This window comes from Leptosomus discolor, chromosome Z (genome assembly GCF_034619465.1).
Source record: "Leptosomus discolor isolate bLepDis1 chromosome Z, bLepDis1.hap2, whole genome shotgun sequence".
Taxonomy (NCBI): domain Eukaryota; kingdom Metazoa; phylum Chordata; class Aves; order Leptosomiformes; family Leptosomidae; genus Leptosomus; species Leptosomus discolor.
Window position 1 is genome coordinate 78,786,489 of NC_141419.1, and position 20,842 is coordinate 78,807,330.

The 20,842-nt window shown below is 39.1% G+C and overlaps 1 protein-coding gene across 1 annotated transcript; it reads left to right on the plus strand.

Moving 5' to 3' along the window:
* Positions 1–19,406, plus strand: C9 (complement C9). Its single transcript, XM_086479903.1, has 11 exons — positions 1–86; positions 5,219–5,336; positions 6,290–6,437; positions 7,796–7,943; positions 9,619–9,757; positions 10,980–11,198; positions 13,607–13,847; positions 15,217–15,345; positions 17,333–17,511; positions 17,701–17,929; positions 19,246–19,406. Exons 1-11 carry the CDS (start codon positions 1–3, stop codon positions 19,404–19,406), a joined length of 1,797 nt encoding a protein of 598 aa, XP_086336029.1.
* The last annotated feature ends 1,436 nt before the right edge of the window (positions 19,407–20,842 follow it).

Consider the following 20,842-nt stretch of genomic DNA (forward strand, 5'->3'; position numbering starts at 1 on the left):
ATGAGAAGCATGCATGTTACCCTGCAGCTTATATCCATACTATACAATTCAGAGGTGGCTGCCTCAGTTTTGGAGGAAAGCAAAAGGTAAGTGTCCTTGGTCTTCTGCAGATGTCTATGCTGTTTTGTTTCTCCAACACAGAGCATAAACCTCCAATGCAGACATTTCTAATGGTAGCTTGCTCAGATATCCCATGAAAAGGGAAGCGTCATCTTGCTGTGTTTCAAGAAGACAAACAGAAATGGTTTATCCATTTATTTTGGATGCATGTGGCACGATAAAGGTGACAGCAATTGAAGCTGTGTTATGGCAGTGAGGTAGAGCTCATGTAACTTTTCTGTTGCATGCAGAATGTGAAAATATACTCTAATCTCTTCTCTGATCAGCTTCTTTCTGAAAAAACACAGTTTTATGCTGACAGTACTTCTATTCCTATTTCTAATTCTTTGGAAATACAGCCTTGTTTTTTCCACTCTAAGTATCACTAGAAGGAGAACTAAACCCTTAGTCCCTATAAAAAAAAAATCATGTGAAAATTGAAGAGCTACACTACCAGAAACAAAACTGCCTAGTTTGTATGTCACTTATGAGGCAGTACTAAGTGGTGAAAGAATGTGGGTCTCATAATAGATACATTTATGTAAGAATAAATTGGGATCCATCTGCTTTAAGACCTAAACTGCAGTCTGTCAAGTGTTTTGCGATGATGTAAAAATACTATCTGAACAACCAGGTATTGCCTCTTGTACATGTGTCTAGGCCTGAGGGTGCCTGCTGTTATTATCACTTGAAATACCTGAACAGGCTTTGAAGTGCAGCCTTCGAAAGTAGCTGCTTCCCTCTCTCCTTATGTTCTGGTTATTATTATTATTATTTTGGCATTCAGATCAAATTAAAGTAGAGGTTTGATATATTCAGAAACAGTCCAGCCAGAAGATATGATTATTATAGAGTGTCCACAGCAGGCAACGTGGGCCAGCAGCTTAACCATACATCATACCAAAGTTTGTGCAGCTTCATGGTGGTGCTAGCACCTGCAGTTGGCAAAACTAAGCTCTCATGTGATGCTATCATGTCTCCAAATTCAAGAGAGCCATGCCTTCTTCCTTGGTCGGTGCTGATTGTCAAACCGAGACTTTTTCTTGAGTCATCAGTTTTGTAACTGATGAACTGAATAGCTCTGTATTTTTAAGTATGGATCAACAACAAACCACCAAAGCTTTGTGGCCTGAGTGTGTAAAGAGTGTATTGTGCAATCCAAGACAAGGGGCAAGCAATTTTGTGTACTGATTGTGAAACAGCTTTTCCTTTCCAAAGAGCACTCTTCTGTCTCTTACCCCCCCCCCCCCTCCAATAATGGACAGTGGAGAAGATAAGTGAAGTTCTTGCTCCCAACTTCCACCTTCAGTGATGTTCCTAAGTAGCTGAACTGCTTTTACCTCCTCTCCTATTTTGTTTTGTGGCTTAATATCTCCTGTTTCAGCATTGTTTTTCAGTAACCTTTCTCCCTGTGTTTAATGTGGAGGTGATAAACTTGCAATTTTCCTAATATTTTTGTTTTTTCTAAAGAATGATGTTGAATAAAATGGTCTTTCCATATATGTCCCTTTGAATTTCCAGATCAATCTGGGTAGTGGATGCATTGTCAGTGTTTCAGAGCTCATGAGACTCACTTGCAATGAGCTTTTTCTGATTTTTTTCCCCCTTCTCTAACCTCAAGTATATCAAAACCCTAAAGCTGGATCTGCAGCTAACCATGTACATTAACCTGAAGGGGGCCAAGGGGTGGGTGTACATCACTCAATGAATATTCTTGCAGAAGTTCTTCAGTTTATATAGCATCAAAACATGTGCCACTTGAAAGTCAGCTCAGAGTACTGTCTGGTTTGCAGACCGTTGATGACAAGACTTCCATTTGCATTGAAAAGGTCATCTCAGCCTTTCCTGCCTGGGTTTTTTATTTTAGATTCAAAACAATGGCTTGTAGGAACCTTTGGGAGTCACTTTAGGATCTGTCCTAGCTTGAGTCTGATTGCTCCTTTAGGCACTCCTCCTAGACAGTGTTCTTTACAGTTCATTCTTACTGCCTGCAAGGGATTTTGGCTGCATTTTTAAGGTAATAATTTAAAAGTTCAGAAATGCATTTTAGTGTAAACTTCTGCAGTACCTAAATACCTGATAATTGCTAGGAATGAGATATCCATCTGCTATTAGAAATCCTATTATGTGCCTCCATATATCTTTAGCATCTAAGGGTTCCCGCTCCTAATATCTTTAAGCATAACTTGTCAGGCTTCAAACCAAGATCCCAGAATAGATGTAGTTACTCAGAGGTTTACACTCCCACATCAGCAAGGAGATGGAAAGGTTATATATGCAGCCATCTTTGCAAATACAGGAAGGAACAAGCTGATTCTCATCCATTTGCCAGACAGTAGATTTTTGTTTCTTCACACTGTTGATGTTACTGTCATGCTGAGTGGTAGAAAAATATTTCATAGAATACAGCAACTTTTCAAAGCATTGCCTACTTATTATGAAATTACAGTAAATTGCATTATAGCTGAAGTATTTGTAAGATGAGCTAATTACAGGCAAAGGAATTGTTTCTGAAAACACTGGAGGGCTACATCAAACTTCAAATACATAACAACTTTTCAGAATTTCATAGAACTGTAGAATACATCGAAAAGTCTAGGTTAGAAAGGACCTATGTAGATCTTGTACAATGTACTGTTCAAAGCAGGGCCTTAGGTTAGGTTATCCAGGGGTCCTGTCAAACAGTCTTGAATATTTCCGGTGAGTGATATCCTACCATTTCTGTGGGTAACCTATTCCAATGTTTAATTGTTCTCATGGTAAAGTTTGGCTTTTTTTTATATTCAGGTGGTATTTCCCCTGAAGCAGCTTCTGCATGGTGCCTCCACCTCCTAGGAATTAGCCGTTTCTCTAGAAGTTTCTAAGAGATGCTGTATATTTCTTTCTTTTCTTTGGTATTTTTGAGTTATAAACCTTTATATAATACATGGTATGTGTGACTGGAGCACAAGTTTAAGTGGAATTATAATTTCAGAAATCTGTATCAGTTCCCAGGCTGAAGCATCATTCTGAAGTATGTAAAATATGTAAGTATGCATGCTTAATCAATATTTGAAATACACACACCTTATAGAGTAGTTTGGGATCTGTAAACCTCAACGGCACTGGAGAAAGAAAGCTGGCCCCTAGGTGGCTTATGAAAGTAGAAGAAAAGGCTCAGATTAAAAGTACTATGATGAATCTAATCAGTCTTTCTGGGTAGAGCAGAGACAGCTGATCCATAACCCTGTTCGTGACAGCGATCATTAAAGGATGTTCAGGGAGAAGTGTAAGAACAAGGCAGGTATTCAAAGCCATCTCCCAAGTTCCCAGCGCTTTCAGTTGTCACCAGTGGGTTATTGATTTAGGTGCTCAGAGACAAACAAAGAGTTAGTGACAGGGAATTCTATGTAAAATGGACTTTTCACAAGATTGGATCTGCATCCTCTATCAGGTAACCCAATTCCTGGTGCCAGGCACAGAGCAAAGCTTCACACTTCCCTACCAGCTAAGAATTTGTGTGGTCCCTGTTGTATGAAGAGAATTCTTAATTCTTTGTCTCCTTTCTACTGTCCATAGATATTTGGCATATTGTGCTTTCTGCTGTTTCCTTTTTTTTCAGGAACCCACCTGTTAAAAGCAACTTCCTCAGCCAAGGATCCATTTCCTGCAGGCCCTAGCTTGAGGTCAGGAGACTTTTGGGTAGAGAATTGTTAAGGAGCAGTAGGCAAGACAGTGGGGAGTGTATGATAGTGATACTTCCAGCAGCAGCTGTGGTGTGTGTTTACTGCTGGGGTGTGTGATAGCAGAAAGTCTGAGGCATCAGAGCCAGTCAGGGACAGCTGAGTGTATAAAAGGTTGCACAACAGCCCTGTGATCCCTCAGGCGGATTCAATAGCTGGAAAGAGACATAGGTCAATTTAGCATCTCAATAACAACTTACTGCATATGTAACCTGGACATACAACAAATGGCAGCAGAAAGCTGAACCAACTGATGTATCTTCCTTCTCCAAACTGCAGATTTCTCAATCTTGTGTAATCAGGTTACATTTGCTTGGACTCCTGACATATTTGTACGAGGGAATGGGGTCAAAGAGTGGAGGGCAAGGCCTTGCCTGCAGAGCTGCAGATCTGCCAACCAGTTGGGCTTAGCAAAGAAGGTCCTATTGTAGAGCAGAAGAAACAGCACTAATCTAGAGAGATGCAGAGAGAGAATTGCTTTGCAGCAGATGAATACTCAGCGTGTAAGGCCAAATTGGAACAGAGAGATCAAACCAGGCGAGTTAGACTTCAATGCTCCTCCCTTCCTCTGCTTTCCAGCATTGTTACCTGCAAATATAAAGTCACGAGTAAACTATTTGCCTTGGTTTTTAAAACTAACAAGTCAACCTACAATGCATCTGTTTTTCATGTCTAACTCGGTTTCTATAAAGTGATGGCCTTTCACCTACTGACACCACTGACACATAATATTTAAAACTGGCCACCAAAATGAAGGGTCAAATGTAGGTCTAACTGGCAAAGTATTCAACTTGGCAAGCTGAAGAATACTCAGCTAAATATTGTCTGTTTTTTCCAACTATATGAGTTAGCCTATTAGCAAGTAATACTTGTATTTATGAGCCTTCTTTCAACTCAGGAAAGTATTTAAAGTTTTATTTAGGCTTAAGGGCAACCCCATTAAAGTTAAAAAGATGAAAAACCAGAAAGACTTGTATCAATGTGCTACGTCTATTTGAGATGTGATTCTGTGCCTTTGTCTTCAGCTTTAAGTATGGGGAACACAACCACTGTCTGAATAGTGGAACTACAGATGTGCTCTGTGTATTATTGTTTGATTCTTTTCAACAACATGACCCACTGGAGAAGCATGTATATGCAATATGCACAAAGATCTAAAACAGGGAAAATGAGCTGGTTTATTGAGTCTTCAAAGGTTTTTTTAATGTAATTTTAAACCGTGAAAGATTTCAAGATTAGGCAGCTGTTTATACATCTAAGTACCAAGGACTACTATGAAAGTGAAGCAGAAACCATCTTGAAGATTCTTCCATAATATTGGTTTATGGTTTAAATACAAACTCACATGTGATTTTAGTGTACTGCCCAGGACTGTACTGGAATGTTTTGTTTGACAGCTCTTCAGAAAAAGCTTTCCACAGGGAAACAAGAGAACTGAATGCTCCATCTCCAATAGACTGTAAGCTCAGCAGCTGGAGTACATGGGGGCTCTGTGACCCATGCACCAATCAAAGGGTAAGCTATAGTTGGAAGTCTTTATTCCAAAGCCACAACCAAAGGGATATTATCTATCTACGTTTTTGTTATGGGAAAATAGGACACTACAACTCTCGATATTGTATGTTCATGGTTTGATGAAACCCATAATTATTTCAGACCTGAAACCATAAGAGTAAAGAAGACTACATCCAGATGTACAAAACTGGTCAAGCATTCTCATTCAAAATATTTGGTTTTAAATAAAAAGCCGTTTGTTTCAAAAGCAGATTTTTATTTTCTTAGGGGAGTTCTTCTTATGAGACTTTAAAAAATTAATGACTTGAAAGCATACAAAATATACACCACACATGTCATCCCTGGACTGAAAATCATGAAAATAGTGAAATAAACTAAACAGTGAAAAATCACAGAATCATAGAATGGTTTGGGTTGGAAGGGGCCTTAAAGATCACCCAGTTCCAACCCCCCTGCCATGGGCAGGGACACCTTCTACTAGACCAGGTTGCTCAAAGCCCCATCCAACCTGGCCTTGAACACTGCCAGGGAGGGGGCAGCCACAGCCTCTCCGGGCAACCTGTTGCAGTGTCTCATCACCCTCACAGTGAAGAACTTCCTTACATCTGATAAAAACCCCCCTCTTTCAGTTTAAAGCCACTACCCCACGTCCTATCCCTACCTACCTTTGTAAAAAGACCCTCTCCAGCTTTCTTGTGGCCCCCTTTAATTACTGGAAGGCTGCTATAAGATCTCCCCAGAGCCTTCTCTACGTACTTGCTAAGACATTATTTTTATTTAAATGTTCCTGTACACTCTTTTTTATACTACGAGCTGTGCCTATGGACTTTCAAAAGGAAATTTCACTAAAGATGCTTTATTTTGAAAAGTTCTAAGTTCAGCTGGAAATCCTTCAGTTCCAGTAGTTCTCTTTCCTCTCAAAGTAATGTTAATAGTGTTACTTGTCCTTCAAGTTTCGCTCCAGACATATTCAGAGATTTGGACAGTTTGGTGGAACACCATGCCTGGAGACCTTAGGAGATACACAAAGCTGTGAAACCAGCGAAGTCTGTCATGAAGAACCAGAACCAGACTGTGGTACTGACTTTCAATGCAATTCTGGTAGGTTTTGGTTTTGTGCCATAGAAATAGGCAGTAACTCAGGAAACCATGCTTACTTAGTTCTGTGAGGAAGTTAAATCGGTTTCCATTAAAGACAAAATACATACACAAAAAGAGAGATATGCTTCAGTGTTTTTCTAGTTGTGGATGGTTTCCTGAAGCAGTGCCTTATTGCTGGGGTTTAAACAGAATCCCCAGTGTGTAGACACATGGGTTGTGAAGCCACAACACCAAAACCACAGCATGAACAATGCTTGAGAAGGGGTGCATTCCTTTTATCTCCCATTATAATTTGCATTTAGTTTAAATTCTCCTGTAATTTCTACTCCATGGTTAAAAGTCGACCATGTGTGTCCTTTCTTCTAGCATAACTGCTCCACCTGCTACAGAATCACTACGGTTTTATGAAAAATCACTGGGGAAAACTAGGACCGAAGGAATTTTAACAAAATGGATAGGGAGGTTTACTGACCAAAGTAGTATGGTAGATGCTAGCTGGAGACCAGAATGCCTCTAGATCCAAAGTAAGGTTTAAATTTGTAAAGTGGCATGTATGAATGAATGTAATGTTCAAGATTTATCATAAATCAAAATAAAACATGAAAATATAATTATAAAAAAACTAGTCAAAACAGAAAATGAAAGATGGTGAGTTTTGACTCCGAAATCATTGTCAGTATTGTCTTTACCTCAAATACTGCAAAGTGCAAGTAGAGAAAGAAAATTTAAAATGTGTTTAACTACTAGTTCATAGCCATTGTGTGGCACTTACAGGTGAGGCAGATGAGATAAACAAGTGTTGTTTTACTATGCTAGGGCTAAATTAATCCCAAATCTTTAAATGCTGTAGAAAAAAAATCTTTGCAAGGCCTGTGATATGCAATATCAGTAGAATGACTACTTCACTGTTGCTTTAGAACACAAATCACTACAGTTTTGGAAAATACAGTGTCCAAATAATATAGTCCAAATAGCAACAATTCAAACAATTTAGAAATAATTCTTTGTTGATATTGAATTAATATTTTACTGTATTCTCTTAAAACAAATTTTTAAAAAATCCTACATTAATAATCAAATATTAATATAGAAACAATGACAGCAAGTAACAACTTTCTACAAATGATAGCAAGTCTTCTGTCACTTACTTTTCTTAGCCGTCCTAGGAAATTCGTAAGTGAATATATTTGTATGGGTTATTTTTTTCATTTGAAGGAGGCAGGATGTAGGACTTGAATTCCTTGTGATGATGATAGAAATATATGAAGGGGGAGATCTCAATAAAGAGTTGCCGGGGCTGTCATTTAAAATCCATCTTGGAAAAAAAGCATTAATTCAATGCTTTATTTTTTGATTAGGTCGGTGTATAAAGCAACGACTTGTGTGTAATGTAGATAATGACTGTGGAGATTTTTCTGATGAAGATAACTGTGAATCTGACTCACGATCACCATGCCGTAACCATGATATTGATGTGTCTGAAGTTGGCAGGACAGCGGGACAAGGGTATGTAATGAAGGAAAAAGTAGTACTGGGCCTTGTGAAGAGTCTAGGACTGTCTCCAAAGCCAGCTGAAAACACTGGGGCACACTAACATTCCCAAAAGTGCCATCTGGATCATGTTCACGTTTGTATTCAGAAATGCTATGTAGCTTTTGGTAGAACACCCACCTACTGTTTCATTTTGTATACCTGGGGAGGATAAAATATTTATACAGACAGTTTAAATCAATCATTATGTTAATACACAGAATCATATATAGAAGTTACATGATTATACTTACAATACTTCTTATTTAAATGTAAGGCTTATCAACATATAGATGTGTTTCAAGTGATATTTCATAACAAATCAGTCATTCCCAATTATTTTACTAACCTGCATGTCTAAAAGGGAGAAAATGTATCTTGATTATTTATACAATGGAATATCTTATTGCAACAACACTCTGCTTGCAGATTTTTTCCAGTATTGCATTCTCCACTTCCAGGTATTTGTTGTTTACGTGAAGCTTCCTCATTAATCTAAGTAATAAATTAATTTTTCTATTTTCGTACCCTGATGGATTTCTTTGTTTTCAAACAAAAAGAAAGAGTGACATGTTGTTTATCTACAAATCAAGTTAGAAGGCAGCTATCCAAACTGTAACAAATGAAAATAAAAGTATATTACAGCACCACCCTGTGTTTAAACGAAAAGGATGCATCTTTTTCATTTAATTTTTATACTACAACTGCACAAGTGCAAAATGCTGTCCTTATAGCATGGGAAAGCAAGCCGGGTACTTAGGTATTTTTAGAAGTAGCTTCTTTGTTATTTCTATTATAATCCATTACTAAAAATCTTCCATGAGAAAATGTTGTATAGATGTGCAGTAGTGACACTGTCGAGTTTGATGAACTTATAACCACCTTCTACACTTTGATAGGTTGATGGACATCTATCAGACATAAATATTTGAAATACTGAAAAGATTCAAACCTATGAAACAGACATAGAAAGGCAAAAAATTGCTAAAGAATTCTCCAAGGAGAAGTTATTTTTGGAAGTATCTCTTGTACATTGGTATGCAGATGCATAGAGCTATACAGCCAATATGTCCACTTCTCTGGATTTGTAGTGGTTCAGATTTCCTCTCCTCCACTCCAGGGAATTCTATCACTCCACCACATTTCACCTTGGGTGAAAAGATAACACCAGGAGTAGCTATATAGTCCTCCTACAGACTTGATGGATCTTGCACACACTTGATACCAAAGTTGCTACCAGCAAACAAACTAAGTTATGAAAAAATCAGGTTAAAAGTAGTTGTTGAGATGTTCTTTTTAAACCTAGAAGGAATGCTTCCTCACAAATACATCGGACAAGAAGAAAAGTTTTTACCTCCTTTTATTCCTAAGGTTCTCACTGTGTTTGATGTTTAATATCTACCTTTATTTCTTTGTCATACCTGGACCTTGAAGCGCTGTGCAAAAGATGTATTGTTATCTCCATTACACAGATGAGAGGACCACAAGAGATGAGGCAATCTGCTGTGGTTGAAGCAAGATTCAGTTTCACAGCTATAGTCTCCACCTCTTACAGAATCTGACATTTCAGGTCATAATACCATCGTCTACAGGCTACAGGTGCTGACAACTCCTTTTTTGAAGTGTAACCTCTCCTGTATTTCTTTCATAGAATCAATGTTTTAGGTATGCAGCCAATGGCCAGTCCATTTGACAATGACTTTTTCAATGGTCTTTGTGAAAGAGTGCGTGATGGAAACACTCGGACATACTACCGCAAGCCATGGAACGTGGGTTTTCTCACTTACGACGTAAGTCTAAGTCCTTCTGTACAAATTAGGATGTGTTTAACTTAATGATGAATCCTGACACCCTCTTGGAAGACTCAGCATTTCTCTTGAGTCAGACAGCAGCAGCTTTTTAGCATCAAGCTTTTGATAAAGTCCATAGGGAAACAGGTTCTAATTTGCTTTAGCAGTTAAGCTCAGTTGCACCAGACAAATTCCCACATGTTCATTGCTGCACCTGTGCCTAGTAAGTGAAACTACCTTTCTGGAATGTTTACAATATGAGCAGATGAGTTGAACAGGAGTTGTACAGAAATGAATATAATACCTAACTTTCACTGGGTAGAGCAGCAGTCAAGCTACTTTTTCAGGGACACACAAAAGACACTGATAAGAAGGCAGAAATAATATTATAATACTCTGGTCCTGCTTGGGTTTTCAATCAGTGAAGACTTTCTCTGTCCCACCGAAAAAAAATCTAATAAGTTTTTCAGATTCAGACTACAACAACTTTCAGTGAGATTTGAACATCAAAAATGTTGACCATCTCAGAAAAAATCAATCAGATGCATTTCAGAAATCAAAGCAGTATTTTGCTTACAAAATGCTTTGTCTATCACTGTAAGTAGGCATTCCATACAGCAATAACAATCTAAACCAGATCCTGCCCAAAATGAGTAAATCTGACCCACAGATCATTGCTCATATTTGAATTTGATGCATAACCATTTTCAGTTACTAAAATTCTATGTTCTGCCAAAGTACACACACAAAAAAACAAAACAAAACAAAACAAAACAAAACACTAGCACTGAAATAGGTATTCTGCATTAGTTATTGTCTTCCATAAGAAAAGAAAGCAAAACCATAATTTTTATTCATTTCAGATTTGGGACCTATCAGCAAATCTTGTCTGCATTTTAGGAAGGAGCTGGAGACTGCTACTCCTTACATGTAAAGAACCGTTGACACATAAACCACACTGACAGTGTTACATGTTAAGATTTAACACTCACTGAAATACTATCATTGCAGTTTTCTGTTTAGTTTTGAACCACTGTGCTGACCCAGATGAGGTGGTTTGGGGAGGGGGTGGTATTTCCATTTGTTTTGTTTTAAAAGAAAAAAGCTGTAAGAAAATGTATTGCTAAGCTATGTAAAATATATAACTTTAAAGCGCTATGTAGATTTTTCTATTATTGACTGGTTTGTTTTCTCATACAACCTTTGCATTATCTTTTCTAAGACAAAAGCAGACAAAACCTTCACATCTGTGGTCTACCACGATCATGTAAAAATGTTACGAGAGGTTTACATAGACAAACAAAACCACTTTAATGTTGACCTGTCTGTGAAATACACACCTACTGAAGGAAGTAACAAAGAAGGTTCAGAAGGAAATTACAAATATCACTACAGCAAGAATTCAAGTTTCAGTTCTATCCTGAAAAGCTCCACAGAAAGGGTAAGTTAAGCTAAAGGGTTTAACGTAACTGTTAAACAGTTTACAGACAGTAAAATTTACATAGTGTTAGAACAACACAGGATTAATCTTTCTTTAAGTATTCTCATTGCCTGCTGCTTTTCTGTCATTTATTCACAAAAATTAAATACTGGCCACACTAGGGTTAAGATTTCAGACATGGCGAAAGGATAACCAAATGTAGCTTTATTTTCCCACTCTTTACCCTTGACTAGCAACCACCCTCATCTTCAACAGAGGCTTGATGTTAGAAAAGGCCAAAGATCTCTGATCTCACCTTGATTAAAGAGCAGTTCTGATCTAGTGCAGTGTCCTGGGATAAAAAAATGCCACTGAGTAGGCCTACACTAGGTAAACAAAAAATAGACACATAGCATATCAACTGGAAGGTCAGATCTCAGGCATTCAGGTTATGTCTGTACTAATAAACTAGCCTGGGCTAAGAGGTACAGGCATTAGCACTGTACACAATAATCCGTAGTTTTAATAGCACACTGCCCTGGTTTTCGTCTGTGACAGCTCTTGTGCTCTCATAAGCAATGCCCATCCTGTGGTACCCTGCAGCATTTTTGCATGGAATGTTCCCAGTAGGCAGCCCGGAGAAAGAAAGCTTATTTTGAGGTTGCACATAAGCCATACCATGCTGCCTGCCCTTTGAGACAGAGGAAAGGCCCTATCCCATTTTATTTACTATTAAAGAAGTAGCCTGAGTATCTAAGTCAGGTCAAAGAGAGAAAGACCACAAAAAACTGATTCTAGACATGCCAGAGACTATGGCCTAAGCCAGCAGCTGGGTGCTAGTGGAATTAACCAACCAGGTCATATACCCTTTCCCACTAGATATACCAGAGTCTGTGATCGCAACATGCCATCATGTACAAGGTACATCAACTCCATAGTGCTGAAATGCACCGCATGAAAGCTGCAGAATAGAGCTGTCTCAACTAACTCAATCGTTCAAGTTTCTTGTCAGCCTTGTTGTCTAGGACCTCTTCAGAGCTCTGGAGATGACATGGATATAAGAGAAAAATAAGATAACTTGTATAATCTATTAATTAAAATAATGCTGAAGAGAAAGGTCCGTACTATAAAGAGAAGTTGACATACAGCACTGACTTCGTATTGGTATGAGTTTTCTTATGACGGAAACAGACCATTTAAATCTCAAAGCATTCATCTTCACAGGCATAAAGATCAAGTTCTATAGCTCAGGGTATATTGCAGGCTGCTTATAGTCTAGTGACTTGTGATAGGAGTTTTGGCCTCAAATTCTTGGTTGGAGATGAGTTCAGAAAATGAGTTATGATCTGTCACCAGCAGAGGTCTGTCACTGTTAACTCACGCTGATGCAGATTAGTGGAGTGGCAAACCCTGGCCAAGAACCCTCCAGAGTTCACACGCAAGTTAAAGCCAGAAGCAGCCAGGGGACACCAGGGAAGTAAGGGATTTTGTACATGTTGGATGGCAGGAATATTTACACCTACAAAAATTTCCTCACAGACATTTTAGTGTCTGAAGACTTCTGCCAGTCCTAAGCAGCATCTGAGTCAGCAGTTTAAGATCCTTTAAATGATGCTAGCTAATGTGTTGGTCAGCTGCTAAATGCCTTTATATGCCTCCTATCAGGCACTGGTGTTAAGGGAGTCACATAAGTATTGCAGACAATAATGGGATTTGGAAGGCATGTGTTTGTTTAGAGTCTTAAGTGCAACTGTTTCACAAGATGTCATGTGTTACAGGCAGCAGCTACGTCCTGGTTTAGATTATGATATCAAACTATCTGCAGTGTAATTTATGAAAATTTCAGTCACTAAACCTAGAGTTAGAGTGAATGTATGAGTCAAATACCTCAAAGGGATTTTTTCCTGATTAATTTTCATTGTTATTTTGTGTTCTTTTAAGTGAAGCTGCGCCCTTCTTTATGACACTCTGAGAATAATAGAGAAGTAATCCAAAAAAAGAGAGAACTTAGTTCTGCTCTGACTGAATAAAGACAAAACTCCAGCTGACCTCAGTGGGCAGCTGCTGTTATCTAGCAAGCCATATGGAATTATTTTTCAATGTTATGGAGGTCAGAAAGGCACTTTCAGTAGAATTGTACTTAAAGTGAAGAACTTGTTGTTAAATAGATCACAAAGGACTTGCTGAAATTAGTAACGGAAGAGATCTGCAAAACTGGAAGAACTGATACTATCTGAATCTCCTCCTGCTTCCTCAGTTTAAATTCGAGAACTTTTAATTTGAAGAAGTTTGTCCCTGTTCCAAAACATTAGATTGAATGGCATGTTTAAAAGTGCTGCAGTTTCTTTATAAGTAAAATAGAACAGATTTTCCTGCTGTGCTGCATACCAGAATGGCACTCTAATCTGCTTTCTTCTCCCTGCATTCAGAACCAAACCTTTCTGCATGTAAAAGGAAAGATTCAGCTGGGAAAATTCCAAATGAGGAGTCGTGATGTCCGTCTCACAGATAGTTTCCTTGATGATCTAAACTTTCTGCCTGCTGAATATGATAAGGGGGAATATTTCAAATTCCTAGAAGATTATGGAACTCACTATGCAGCCTCTGGAACTGTAGGAGGAAAATATGAACTTGTGTACGTGCTGGACAATTACGCTATGTCTCAAATAGGTATGCATTCTGTTGGCCTTGCTATGGTATGCAGATTATCACCAAGTCTCCATTCATGCAAAGAGATGTGTAAGGATAGATCCGTGTATACGGAGCACTACTGAGAACAGCACAGTTCAGTGTGTGCTGCTTGTGGCACACAAGTGACATTACAGAATTATATGAGTTCAAGAGTGATGAGAGTCAGTCTGTCTAACTTCCAGAATTATCTGAAGTCTTTAACTGAGAAAAAAAAAAAACTTAAACGAACCTCTCCAAAATATTAGTAGTACTAATTGGTGTGACATGATTCACAAGAGATCCCAAATGCCTAGAAAATCTGTCTAAACCTTAAATCAAATTGCTAGTTGGTCCCTTCTTGTGGTATAATCACTCTAAGAGTATAGTGGTGGCAAAAAATAAGGAATAAATTGAAGAACTTCCTAGAAATCATGCGGTGCACTTGAGTGTGTTGAAACTCACTGTTTGCTTTATAGACTTGGAATTTTCCTTGCCCTGGTTAAGATAGGAAAACAGCAACTTAGTCCTCCCTCGTGTGCGGTTCAGATATATGTGGGTTTTGGATTAAAATGATCACTCCAGAATAAAGTTAGAAAAGGCAATTCTCATGCCGATCTTGGAGATCAGAAAATAAGTACCTGCTGCATGCAGCACTAACAACAATATTACTACCAGGTGTTCAGACTAGGCAAAGGGACATGCGGCAAAGGTGTCACTTTTTTGTATCCCACTATTACTCTGTTCAGCACCTGGAGGCTGTGGTGCTGGATTTTTTTTAAGCACTAATCTGAAGCGAAGTTCTTTCTGAACACAAAAGTGAAGTTCCAGATGATATGTTTGAGTTCAATAAATAGAAAGGAGGTGTTGGAGGCAAGTGGATAGAGGAGGATTATAACTTACGGAAACAGAGTACTTGTACAGGATTAGTAGCCTTCGTTAACTTAGTGGGGAAAACAAGTAGAGACACGTGTTTGAGGTTGAGAGAGAGAGACTGGAAGGACTGAATGGTTTAGCACATAAAAAGAGCAAATGATAAGCACCTGAGAAACACAAAATTCCAATAGTATATATGGAAAGAGTGGTCCCTAGAGGGACATCTGCTTTCAGCTAGTTCAAGGAAAATAGAAATTACTTTTGGAGGGGTTTGGTATTTTCCTAATTACTGTAGGTCTCACTTGCCTCTGTGCAGGCACTTCACATGCTGTCATCCCCATATTCATTTCATGGAAGAGGAAAAGGCAGAAGAAAAATGGGAAGAAGAAAGCCATAAACATTACCAACAGACCTAAAATTTATTCTCCAAGAAAAATAATATCATATTATTTATTTTCATTCAATCCCTCTAATCCCTAATTATTTCCACTTCCAGGTATCACTGTAGAAGATGTGAAAAGATGCCTCGGCTATCACTTAGATGTCAATGCTGCATATAAAGACTTACATGCCAATGTTAATATTGATCGTGGTAAATGTGAAAAGATTCATGTGAAGGAGAACTGTAAGTATATCCTTATTTTCCATTATATCTTTTGCCTATGGAAAGATGATACCAATTACTTCCCCTTTTATAATCTGTAACTGCTGTTAGGGAAAGGACAAATCCAGTAGACCAGTAGAGGCGAGGCTGCTGTACTTCATGCTCCCAGGTCAAGCTAGGCTGAGGACATGTTTGTTCCCAGGAGGTACACACACACTTATATAACACGTACACACATCATTGGCCACACAATAGATAGAGACAAAACACAGCACTCAGACAAACACAAACAGCACAAATGACTTTCCTGTTTTTCACTCCATCTGATAAGGGTGTAAGTCTGTTAGTGGGAAACACCACAGAATCACAGAGTGGTTGAGTTTAGAAGGGTCCTCTGCATGCCATCTTGTCCAACTCCCCTGCTCAAGCAGGGTCATCTAGATCAGATGCTCTGCCCAGGCAGCACAACGCTCTGGTATCTCAGCCCCTCCTCAATATACATGTGTAGCAAGTTCAAACCCCTCCAGCAGCTGACCTTAGACATTCAAATGAATGAGCAACTGAATCCTTAGTCTCCCCTGTACTGGCACCCAGATATACGGCACCCAAAGGCCCACAGCTCCATTCCCATTGCTGGTACAGACCACCTGATGCATACCAACACACACACCTCCACACACACTATGGATGTCTCAAGTAACTGACCTTAGGTGCTCAGTACACCCAGCAATTGGCCCTTGGATCCTCTAGTTGCCTTATACAGACACATGCTTACATGCAAACAGGTCTTCTTCAACGCCAGGACTTTGGCATCTCTCCAGTATTTGTCCTAGAACTCCTGGTCACTCCAGTAGCCAGCTCCTCCATTCGTCTCACTCCAGACACATGTCCATGTTCAGGCCAGCCACTTTGAGACTTAGCTCCCAAGCCACTTAACCTATTCATCTGCTAGTCTGGCATGATATTTGCTAGTGATCACACACCAATGTATGTTTCCTCACCTGCTCCAGTTTTAGGCATCACAAACACCAGGTTCTTACCAGCCATTGTCCAGCTCTAGTTGCTGGCACACAGATCTCCATGCATGCATGCAGAATACTGTCCCCTCACCCAGGAAAATTGTTAGAAATGGAATTTAATGGTAAAGAGAGACTGCAAAGACCAAGGACAGTACACGGCAGAGAAGCTCACTGATCAGTCCCCTTTCTATACACAATCAGCCCCCTTTTTTGCCATGCTTGTTCCTCCCAAAGCCACCTTGATCCCCTCTTACCTCTCCAATGGCAGTTCCCTAAATATCTTCTAAATATTTAAGTTTGGGCTATCCCAAAATGCCCTTCTTTGCATCCAGAGAGCCATTTTATTAACTCATCTTGCTGTTGACTCATCCTCAGACCCATCCTGTGGGATTAATGGTTCTGCTGGGACAGGCCTGGGAGAAGTCAAGGCAGGGGCTCACCTACTCTGATTAGGCTACTTGTGTTCCCCTGCCTGTCATTGTTCCTCTCCGCTCCTTTGTGTGTCTAGAGATGAGTCTTTTATCAGACGACAGAAAAATTGCAAAAGGCAAGGAGATTTAACTACTGAGCACAGAAGAGGCAATTATTTTCAGTGCTCTGTTCTTGTATTTTGGTTACGAAGCAAAAGCTACTACTATTCTAATTCCTGCCATTTTCTGTTTCAGCTCAAGTGATACAGTAGCATCACACATATTATCTTTGGCTTGTTATCAAATGGCTGTGATCTCTATAATGTCTCTCATTTTGCCCTACCCTTTCCTTTCCTTTTAGACATAGGGTTTTCTAATTTAGTTGCAAAATAGAAGATTTCCTTCCACATAAGCGGCATGAGCAAAGAACTATTGAATTCCACCATAACCAGTGAGTGAAGGTTCTTCTCTCTACACTCATTTTATAGAGACGGACTGGTTGCACTAAAACGACAACAGTTCTTCAAGAAGCATAGGCATTAAATTTTCTTCTTCATCCTCTCTTCTTTCTTTCTGCAGCAGAACTTGAGGACGATGCTGTCATTGATGATGTCATTTCCTTAGTCGACGGAGGGAAGATTGACTTTTCAGTTAAAATAAAAGAAATGTTACTGAGAGGGTCCAAAATGGTTGATGTAGAGGATTACATACAGTGGGCTAAGTCTTTGGTTGATGCTCCAGTAGTGATACAGCAACGGGTAAGTAGAATTTCACAATTTGAAAGTTTTCGTTCTAAAGTGGAGGTGAGACTCCAAGTTTATCATGAACTTTCAGGTATTTTCTTAATCTTGACAGTTTCTTCAGATGCTTACTCTAGTGATGGGTATATCAAAATAATTCAGAACTTTGGAAAAGTTTGTTATGCATGGGCTTTTTTTCTTCTACAGCCTTCTCCAATACATACACTTGTTCCAGTTAAGATGAGAAATGCATTTTTAAAGAAACAAAATTTGGAAAGAGCGATTGAAGACTACATTACTGAATACAGTGTGTGCAAATGTGAACCCTGCAAAAATGGAGGCACCCTTGTCCTGGTAGATGGAGCCTGTACATGCATGTGCTCAAGCTACTTTAAGGGAATTGCTTGTCAGATTCCCAAATCTACATTAATTAAAGGTTAGTAAAAACTCCAGACAGATTAAAATGAGCATATTTGTTATTGTGAACAATATCCTAACAAAATGAGCCTTCATAAGGACAGAAGGTACTGTGTTCAGCTTTTGGCCCCTCTCCTCAAGGACGATGAGGTCCTGGAGAGGGTAGAGAGGCAGGCTACCAAGCTAGTGAAGGATTTGGAGTATGTCTCATATGAGGAACGTCTGAGGAATCTGGAACTGTTTAGCCTGGAGAAGAGAAGGCTGAGGGGAGACCTTATTGCTCTATAGAACTATCTGAAAGGAGATTGCAGCGAGGTGGGAGTTGGTCTCTTCTCCCAGATAATAAGAGGTAGAACAAGGGGAAATGGCCTTAAGCTGCACCAAGGGAGGTTCAGGCTGGATATTAAGAAGAATTTCTTTACTGAAATGGTGTCAGGCACTGGAACAGCCTGCCCAGAGAGGTGGTGGAGTCACCATCCCTGGAGGTGTTTAAGAGACAGGTAGATGTTGTACTTAGGGACATGATTTAGTGGTGTTGATAGAGCTAGGACAAAGGTTGGACTCAATGATCTTGAAGGTCTCTTACAACCAACACTGTTCTATGATTCCAAGGATGTCATAGTCCCCCCTTATACCTACTGCTGCCAAATCTCATGTGTGTATGGTGTGGAAGTTAGTGTAAGTTACTGGGTTCTTTCCATAGAAATTAGAGTTCATTGTCCCACATACATTGCTGTGTCGGAATGATACTCCAAGTTCATTTAAGTAAACAGGAGCATTATTGAAATATGGTGCAGTAATGGTAAACTGATTTCAGGCAAAATCAATCTTACCCTATTATAAAGTATTTGGTTTCCTGCAAAATCGCTGTGTTTGCAAACACATGATCACATTTTGTAATTACCATGCTAGCTTAGTATTAGATTAGTCCACAAAGGGGAAGAGGGAGATGAATGCAGTTCTGCAGCTGACAATGTGATAAATTTATTGTGCAGTAAATTCATTCTCTGTTGCCAAGTTTTTAAAGGACAGGTGCCCGAAATGGGCCTTAGAACTTGATATTTCAGCAGCTTCCTAGGGTAAAAAATACACTGAAACTTTTAGGCTCCTAAGCAGTGCCACTGAAAAGGGCATTTTCAAAAGCCGTATCTGTGTGATGGGTTGTGTGCTGAAGGCTGTAATGATCTGCAGAGTCATTATAACTGACAATATACAAATTGAATCATGGTCTACCTTGTCCACCCTCAAAAGCAAAAAGCTCTAATTAATATTTCTGTCACTGCACAGAAGACAAAGAGATGCTGAACTCATCCTAATATGGTGTCTTAATACTAGTTGTCACTGATGGAGGCTGGAGCTGTTGGAGTGCCTGGTCCACCTGCATTAATGGAGAAAGCACTCGAACTCGCCAGTGTAATAATCCTACACCAGAACCTGATGGCAGACCATGCCAGGGAGAAAGCATTGAAAAACGGCCCTGTGGAGAAGCAAAATAGTCATGTTGCTCAAAAACAGGTAAGCAGCCTGTCTAAGTACTAATGTGTTATTTGTTGTTTAGAATAGATGGTTAGCCAGTATTGGGGGCATTTCACTGACACAATCGAAGAACAGATGGGTAAGTCCACGTACATGTTTCATTTAAATCTGTGACTTGATACAGCTTTCAACATCAGCCACCTTGTAGCTCAGCTTTGTGAAATATTAGATTTGTATTTGAATCTCTTGACAAGTAATGTTGTATCACAGAAATCAAGAGTAAAATGGAATTCCGGACAAGAACAGACTAAAAATCCAGCTCTTAAAATCCAGATTTCATCTCCAGTCAGACTCTCCATCAAAAAACTTATGTCTTAGGGAGAGGGTAAGAAACATATTTTTCAGAAGCAAATTATAAATAAAGTTTGGGACTCTGAATTCTCTTACTTAATAAATAGAATGCTTAAATCCAACAAAGCAACTGTTACAGCAGTTTTGAAATTTTTAGCTTGGAAAAAAATAATTTAAGAAAATATTTGGCTATATGGTTTTGTCACTTTTGCAAAACAAAACAAAAACCTAAGAATTTTGAGGATGGATGCTCTGGTCCATAAAACGACAATGTGGTCTCAACTTTCTTCACCTGCTGAGAATAAGAAGCTTGCATGCCACTTGGATGTGTCAGTAAGAGTTTTCAGGCCCAGGAGGAAGTGTTTGGGGTTTATTCTTAACATGTTGCTGTAGGTTCCTTCTCTTCTGGGAGGCCACAAGAAGAAAAGAGGTGGCAAGATAGGGAAAAGATTGTGAATGCTTCCCCACTGAAATACCTTGATGGTAAGTCTTGCAACAAGACCTCTGCCTGCACCAAAAATATGTATCAGAAGATTTCTTCTATGCCTGTCCTCTCTCTGCTTCAGAAGAGTTCAGCAACATTTAATATTCTACTTTTGAAGCACCCTGAAGAAAGCAAGACATAATAGCACCTATGGGCCATCTAGCCCTTCATCAGGGAATTACAAACTGCTTTCTGTAGCATCTTCTCTCCAGGCTATCAAAGCTACTTATTCCATAAGTTATTCCACATCCGGAAGAGAGAAAATTAAGAGAATAATATGATACAGAGCTGGAAAATCAAAAGTAATCTGAAGAAGACAGTATAAGAAGTAGGGGAAATTAAATAAAACTAGCAAGTGGCAGATTCAAAACAGAGTGGAGGTGGTCCTTCACACAGTGGGCATATGAGAAGTTAGTATGCATATTAAAAACCTCAACACAAGCTAATGGAAGATTCTCAAACATGCAGATGATCACTCTTGCTCAGGAAATCTATGAAGCGTAAATTTTGGCAGGATGGGAAAGTATTCTGGGGAAGTATTTCTATGTATTTCCCTTCTCCTGGACATTTCCTAGGTGTTATTGCTCTTTTATAAATACAGGTTATCAAGTTAGCCTTTGC